The 8154-nt window shown below is 38.9% G+C and overlaps 1 protein-coding gene across 2 annotated transcripts; it reads right to left on the minus strand.

The window, feature by feature from the left end:
- Positions 1–683: 683 nt before the first annotated feature.
- Positions 684–6108, minus strand: LOC112292435 (uncharacterized). 2 transcript variants are annotated; one of them, XM_024540921.3, is made up of 15 exons: positions 5849–6108; positions 5423–5556; positions 4817–4978; positions 4416–4608; positions 3995–4069; positions 3590–3827; positions 3277–3401; positions 3050–3086; positions 2781–2827; positions 2447–2587; positions 2195–2271; positions 1958–2030; positions 1592–1700; positions 1220–1250; positions 684–1001 (listed from the first exon to the last, which is right to left on the minus strand). In XM_024540921.3, the coding sequence occupies exons 2-15, from the start codon at positions 5526–5528 to the stop codon at positions 976–978; spliced, it is 1440 nt and encodes a 479-aa protein (XP_024396689.1). In that variant the 5' UTR covers positions 5529–5556; positions 5849–6108; the 3' UTR covers positions 684–975. The 2 variants fall into 2 exon arrangements, with proteins under 2 accessions (XP_024396689.1, XP_024396687.1); XM_024540919.3 differs by having other exon boundaries at positions 4416–4611; positions 5849–6107.
- Positions 6109–8154: the final 2046 nt, after the last annotated feature.

The following is an 8154-nucleotide window of genomic DNA, read 5'->3' on the forward strand; positions in this document are numbered from 1 at the left end:
CAGTATTGCGATGTACATCCTTGTTGATTTGACAAGTGTCTCTGAAGCTTCCGGACCTGTCTCTGAAGCTTCACTTTCTGCATGGGTTTCTGGAGGTGTTGATAAGAATGCGAGCGAATTGACTTTGATCCAACAGGACAGAATTCACCCCCTGAACCAGCACTTCAGAGATTCATGTCACCAAATGTTGTCGTACTTCATTGAGCGGGATAATGCAACGCATGTTCTTTCGCTACGGTACTCCTCATTCAAGACAATTTGCGATCATCATTCAAAGAAGGATTGGGGATGAGAGTTTACGTGAATGATGTGTAAAATATTTTCGAAAAAGAGTTCGAGATTTCACTTGACAGCGTGGAACGAGCCGAACGAAAGTTAGATGACAAGAATATGCCTAAGTTACGGTTACGGAAATTTTTAGCTTTGCGTTGACAGTTGAAATGGCCAAGCAAATTTTGATGCCTTCGTCCACTTTCAGCTAGATAGCCTCATCAACCCCTACTATCAGGTGGCTGGAATCCCCAGATTGACAAAAAAACGTAGTTTACGGCTAGAGTTGATGGTTAGTACTTTTCAACCTGAAACTGTCATAGTATACCTTTGCTGAAACGGAGAAAGCTGGGTAACACATGTGCGACTCAAAAGAACTTTGTAAGCAATGGACCTAGAAAGAAACGATATCATAGCCTTAAGTTCCTATGATTTATTAATACTGGTTCACAACGACATTGGATTGGTTTCTTGGATAGCTATAGAATCCTAGTGGAGCTATTTTGTGTCCACATATGGAGCCCTCTTGAAGTTTCTTCGGCATTGTACTAATTAGATCCTATTAAATGAGACCCTGATATCAGTTGAAACTATCCTAAAACCCTGTCATCCCTAATTGGAAAAAAAAAAAAAAAAAAAAAAAAAAAAAATGTACACAAGGGAAGAAATACAGGCTCGCAGAGGGTTAAATCCACTGCGTAAGCATCACTTAGCCTTCAATCCTTGAGGGCCTGCAATAAATTCATTGATCAAATAAGATACTATCCTCGATCAAGCTGCACTCTAGAGTAGAAAGCTTAAAAAGATCGAACACATAAGGATCAAAAAACATGCGTGTCCAAAACTGGATGAGTGATCAAGGATACGTGGGGATCACACCAAGTACACAACGGAATTGAACTGTGATGAATGAGCTCTCATTGAAGATAAATTGGGAAATATTGAATACCTTGAGATGAAAAGAATATACGAGCCTGTTCCTGCAATCACAACACTATCGTCAATTGACAGTCACCAGACACAACTCACTGTTATCTGGAGGATGAAGGATACGAGTTCTATTGATGTTACTCGATCTGTGATGGCAACTACTGACGACACCCACGGTATCGCAATGCTACGTCCTCCATCTAAGAACAACTCCTGTATTGATTTACGGCAAACAGTTTCATACGAGAATGCTTCAACTCTGAGCAATCGCCACGATATCTCTTTGTACGAATCAGTGTATGATAAATTTGATAGGACTATACTGAATTTTCACAAGCATCCCTTCAAGTACAATGGGTGAGAATTACATAGCCTAAATAAAAGTATTTACCATGTCATCATCAATCTCATCAATGTCAAGCTCCATCACGTTCGGCTTGACTGGTTCTTTGGATTTCTCTACTGTACTTTTATTTACAGGCTTCTCCACAAGTGGAACTCTGAAAGCACACACTACAATTAGCTTGGTGTAGAGTCTTTCCTCGAGCTGCTGCTCTTAAAGCCTTCTCCAGAAAATACCAGATTACCCCAAAAACATTGTAAAATCAATTTTTAATATCCTCCTCATAAATATCTTGCAACAATAGTCCATAACCAGCTCCTACCATATTGTGGGGCATTGCTCTGACATGTGATGAAGAATTCGACAATAATTCAAAGCAAAGGGAACTGCAGTGGCTAGGGCAGTGTCAAACACCTGGCTTTTTTCTTAGTCACAGCAAGTTCTGTCGTTGCCTTTTTCTTTAAGCTTTCCAGTTTCTGTTCCAGAACTGTAAAAACTCACCAAACTTTAGAAAACGGTGATATATCAGGAGTGATTGACTTGTGACCGTACCTCAAATATAAGACAAAGCATCTGCGAACCATGAAACCTTCATACCAAAACAATTCAGTTCATCAAATGAAGGGAAATTCGTGAGAGCAGGTTCTGTACCGAAATGCTGCTGGGACCTTGTTTCCAGGAATCTCATGCCTTGAGAGTAAACGTTAGATGTAACTTTCTCCGCAGTGCTGCTCCATCAGTAGATATAGCATGCAAGCATGGCAATTAAGATTAGCACTTCGTTACAAAAACACATTGTTGAATATAAGTTCTCAGCTTTGTATGCATGTCAGATTGGGTTACACAGAAGATACCAGAGACTGATCCAACATTGTATCAAAAGAGTAGCGCATAATCTCTCACCTCAAGACTTTCCTTAAATCGGTTGAGTTCAACTGCTTAATAGGTCGGGTGTACTCGACTTCCTTCACGGGACTTCTCGGAAGTGCTTTCACGGTTTGTGCCCTTTTAGTTCCTGGACCAGAAAATGCAGTAGCTAGATTCCTGTAGCACATATCAAATTCACACATCATGAGGATGTGAAGACCAGTACAAACCCACCACAGATACATTACCTCGGGATTACAGAGCCTCACCTCGCAAAATCATTAAGAAAAGCGTAACATGACATTGTTAGGCCTGCTATCTTTGAACCCAAGATGACATGTAACGAGCAAGAGGGAGGGAAAGTACTCACCCACCACTGATCTCGGCTCTTTTGGTTTTGATTTTCTGATATGCAGCCTGCAGCAAACAAATAATACAATTACATGGCTAAAAACACTCAAATCTCATAATCATCGCTGTCAATCAAATTGCAGGTAATGCAGAATATCAGAGCTCGCAAACTCTAGCAGTCACTCCCCTAATCCGTAAGGACCTGTTCAACAAGAACAGGATGTATACACATGCGAAACTCACAGCAAACAAAATGCAGACCTAGATAATAACACTTAAGTTACGTACCCCAAGATGATGGTGACAAAAATCCCCTTGTGACCTTCTGCAGTTCAACATTCACCAAATTGCTTACGTAATGCGGATTGAATATATAGCACATCAATGAAATGCGTAACATCACACGTACAGTAGAGAAGCAGAGGGCCTTGAATTCAAGACGTGTTCACGGGAGGTTAACAGCAAATGACGTTTCGAATTGAATAATCCTTATCGGAGAGTTCATCGAAACTCACTTGTTAACCACCATGGTGCAGGGGCCACCACCAACTTTCTTGCCCTTGCAGACACCATAGTCTACTGAAGATCCTATCTTGAGCATTTGATTTCCATTGAAAATGCTAAGGCTTGGTTGTTTGCTCTGTTGGGGTCAATGATCTGTTAGTTTTCATAGGTTTTGCAAAAGTATTCACAAATATTCAGAAGTACGTTCTGTGCATTATCAACTGCGACTTAATATTACGTGAGTCAAACTCACTTTCACTTAAAGCAAAACAAAAATAAATCCCTGGCATCAGAAAAGGGGATTCCCATTCGATGTAGACTCACCTTCTCGTCAAGACGAACTTTAGCACTGAAGACAGCAAAAACTGCCCCTAGTGATTCTTTCCAATTTTGAGTATAAGCATCTCCGAACACAAAGACGCTGATCACTCCACCGTCCAATGACGCTAGTTTCCAAACAGCGAAGTTTTTACCTGCTGCACTCAATTTTGGCTGTCCTTTCTCGATCAACACTCCCACAGTAGCCCACTCTCCCTTGAAATTGGTAGCCATGCCAACCAACCTGTGTCAATCAGAACCAGGACAATTTCAGATGACAGTCATTTTACTGCGCTTTTGTATTAAAAGAAATTAGAATAGGAAGGCCGCCAAGAGCTAGAACCGGGTGGCTGTGAATACATTCAGGACGAAACAGGGCAAAATGTTCGTGTGTGCTAACACATTCCATACTTTATAGCTTGCAGGCGCACAAACTTGAGGTCGCAAAACCTACTGTTCAGTGTGGTAGAAGATACCAGCCTATCTCTGTACACAGTACATTCATTAGTTCAAAAAAGAAAACGAAAACATAAGTTGGCAGCGTTGACTACACATGATACCAGAAGGAAAAAGCCTGGAATTGCAGCGAGGTCCAAATTTCATGAAGTTCTTCCTCGATTGCCTGTGTAATATATGGTCTGTTCAGGCTCTAAGGGCACATCAGATATACTTGCGAGTCCTCCACACCTTATGTGCGACTTGAGCATTATCGTCATGGAGTAATCAATTAGCTTCAATACTGACATTGTTAAAAATATCTAATCAGACATAGGAATACTCGACGAAATGAGACAAACATAACGCTGAGAGAGCGTAAACACGGCAATCGCACCTGATCCTCAGACCCGAATGCTGATCAATATCTACTTGATTACAAGGAAGGATTTTCCCCGCTATGTTTGAGCGGTTGAAGTTCACCACGGTAGGGTCACCAGGCTTTTCCAAGGAATTCTTGACAACGTCCCGAAATGCTGCCATAGAGACATTTCGCTTGAGCCCTTCGTCATCCGAATAATACCCTGTGTCTGCTGCAGATGAAGAGATTGTCAACGACAGGTAAAAGCTCCACTTCCTTAATAATCAGTTCAACTATTCTAACGGTACGTCCCCACGCCACTGATTCCGATTTCCACGGACATTGGCTTCTTGTGAAGCCGCTTTGTACAGTGGAATTATTCTTAGAAAGTGGGCAAGCATGGCATTGAGAACCATAGCGGTGGGTAAAGTGCTCACTCAGGTCAGTTTCTGGTGCCAATGACGTTGTAGCAAAATTGGGCGCATCGCCTTCTACTGGAATTTTCGTAATTGGTGCAGTTGCACCTGGGTGATTTGTATCCAACTCCCGCAAACTGTTGTCGGCGGCTTCCACGGTGACCGCCGCAACCGTGGTGGTTTCTGGAGAATATTGATGCCAAATGTTAGGTTTCGTCTTATCTGCTACCATCAAGTGTGCAGCTACAGCCGGTCCATGGCCCGCTTTGGCATTCATACAGTCCACTTTTACCAAATGATTGAAAGTGAACCAAATGCGTGAGGGTGACGGAATATTCACCCAGCAAACCTCCGTTCCAAACTAGACATTGAACTTCAAGATTGAATCATATCCGAAGACTGGCTTCCCTCTTACAGAGAAGAAAGATAAAACCCCTCTGGAACTAGTGTCTCAGTTGATTTGTGAAGATTGAGCCGGGGAGAAGGACGGACCATAGCGAAACACAGTGAAGAAATAAACCATCAACTTTTGAGGGATGAATGCGATCATTGAAGAGTACTCAAAATTTACACAATACCAGCATTTATGATGTAAAAGCCAACATGCGAAGAGCCAACAGCACTTACCACTGCGCACATCGACTTCCGATGCAGATGGGACACTCTCCGTAATCGGATCATCGTCAGTCTGTAATGAAAGTAGCAAATCCAGAGCGTCGTCCTCATTCTCCATTTTCGCCTCAATTGACGACCACTTTCAGCTGCGAGGTCATTACGATAACATTCCCACTGATTGTCATAACATTTTCGATCACATTGATGAAGAGCTGTTCAAGTGTATAGGGCACATTTCCACGTACAACGTCACTGCGAAAACCCTAAAGTATACAAAAATCGAAACAACAAATAGAAACTCGAATGCCAAAATCCAAACCAACTCTCAACACCGTCTAAACCCACCGCCACTACAAACACCAATAAAATACTGGGCTAAGCAGAAACACGGCGGAAATGAAAAAGATAATTGTCCAAGGCGTGTCGGGAGCAGAATACCAGAGATCCAGTGCAGAATACGGCAACTCCAGTGTTAGAATTGTTCCGCTCACAAGAGCAAGGCAAAACGCCAATCGAACATCAATCTAAACCAAGCGAAATTCTACAACTAACACTTGCGACGGACTGTCCCGGCGAGAGGCTGGAACACGCCGAATCGAGCAACATGAGAGGCAATGGCGAGGCGGAGACCTCGAAATGGCGCGGGAATGTGGCTCCGTTTTGGAGGGAAACGAGCCGAAGTGCACTCCCTTCAAAAACCTCGAAACTGGGGGAACGACGACGAAACACAACCAACCAACCAACCAACCAACCAACGAAAAAAACAAACGACGATTTTGTCCTTCCAATGACGTTCCTCGTCGACCCATGAAGGTAACGAACGAAGACGTTTGTTGGTTCGTTGAAGGGGAGGTGACGAGAGGATATGAAGACGAAGAAGAGCAATGTATGTATTATTGGTGTTGAGGAAACGTGTCTTGTCCCCTTTCAATCCTCCTCCCTTTGTCTTTTCATTGCCATTGAATTGATGTAAAATACTGAGCTAATTGCACATTTCATGCCTTTGTTGCATGTAAAGAGCTCACCTCTCTGCAGGGCAACAATGCATGGAATGGGTTCGCGGAATTTTGGTCTTTTTTTTTTATTATAATGGACTTTGTGTAAAGTAAAACACATGCACATATGGATATTGGCTGAAAATGCAACTTGCTTGTAGGGGGATGATGCTGGATGTGTTTATTTCATTCATCCTCATCCAGTTCTATTCATATTGTCTCTGAACAATTTTACTCTTGTGCCCAATTTAATGTTGTTAATACTCCTCACATTCATTAACTTATTGTTGCCTCAATTGTTTCTCTTCAGTATTTATGTATTTATTTATTTATTCTGTTCCTCTCAATCACATCTTCTGACACCCTCTATTGAAGAAACATATTGTTTCATGTGGATGAGAAAAAACTTAACTTTCATGCTTATTTCCATTTGACATAAAATACAAAAATATGAAACAACTCCTTCTGCATGTGTCTCCGAATAATAATTAAATGTTGAATTTATCGTTATTCTTATTATTGACTTTATTGATCAATCAAACAACAATTCACAAGAGTATCCATGTGCTTGTTTAATGAAAATTTTATATGTCCGACTTTTGAATTAGAAAAGATGTTGTTTTAATGAATATTCGAATCTTGTATTGCATAAGTTGACATAGGCTTATTACCAATGTATTCCTGCATTACTTTTTACATATCTTTTTGCCATAAAACCTGGAAGTTGCTTTGGAATTTGGAACAAAGTGGCATTAAAATTATCAACAGAGTGTCAAAAATTTATTGGTAACACTGAAAATTCTTATATGAGCATATATTTTATTTAAATAATTCATAAAGGTCTTAAGAGTCCAAAATAAATAAATAAACAAACACATACAGTAATGTGGATAAATATAAATTTGAAAAAAAAAAAATATATATATATATATATATATATCTGAAGTTTTTATATACAAATGAACACATCTACTTTAAAATATGTACATTGTACATAGCATAGTATTCTAAGATTCCTCTTAATAATTTAACACAAATGTTTCAAATTTTAATTCAAAGATAGTGCAATAACAAAAGTATGCTTGCATTTTCATATAACAAGCTGAATTATGGCCATATTGAAACAAGGTATTACTTCTTTTTATCCACTTAATGGTTAGAATTTGTTTTTTGCCAGAGCTATTAATTTTTATAATTCTTCTAAATCTATTAACTCAAAAGACCAATCAACAACTAAATTGGCAACCAATGGATAATTTAAAATACTAACCATAAAATAAATGAACAAAATATTAACACCATGCTAAAATTAATATAATATTATACTCAAAGGAGTTACAAACATATATAATTGTATGAATTTTAAATACTAAGCAACATACATCTTAACATTATGTTGTGCTCAAACATCAAATTTGAGTATTATAAGCTTTGAGTATATATATGTATAGTTATGATTTTTTTTATTCTTATGTATTTAAATGATTTTATATTAAAATATTAATTTTATTTTTTTAAAAGTATACAAATAATTAGAAAGAAATTTTAAAATAGTAATTAAATAATATTTTAATTTAAGAACACAAAAAAAACTTTCAACATATTAATTATAAATATAGATGTAACAAATAGGCATATTTACTAGCATATTAGATTACATAAATAGAATTAAATAGAAGTAAATAGAAATAAGTAGAAGTATGTTAAAGTATTAATATCTTGTTGAGAAGCTTTGTAGAAGCTATGTAA

This window comes from Physcomitrium patens, chromosome 15 (assembly GCF_059467195.1).
Source record: "Physcomitrium patens ecotype Gransden chromosome 15, ASM5946719v1, whole genome shotgun sequence".
Classification (NCBI taxonomy): Eukaryota; Viridiplantae; Streptophyta; class Bryopsida; order Funariales; family Funariaceae; genus Physcomitrium; species Physcomitrium patens.

Bases quoted from the DNA above. Each gene is read 5' to 3' on its own strand.
- LOC112292435 (XM_024540919.3), bottom strand. From the start codon at position 5,528: ATGGAGAATGAGGACGACGCTCTGGATTTGCTACTTTCATTACAGACT. The intron at 2,272-2,446 runs GTGAGAGATTAT...CTGATGGAGCAG, and splicing joins GATTTAAGGAAAGTCTTGAG to CACTGCGGAGAAAGTTACAT. The intron at 1,701-1,957 runs GTGTTTGACACT...GTGTGCTTTCAG, and splicing joins GTGACTAAGAAAAAAGCCAG to AGTTCCACTTGTGGAGAAGC.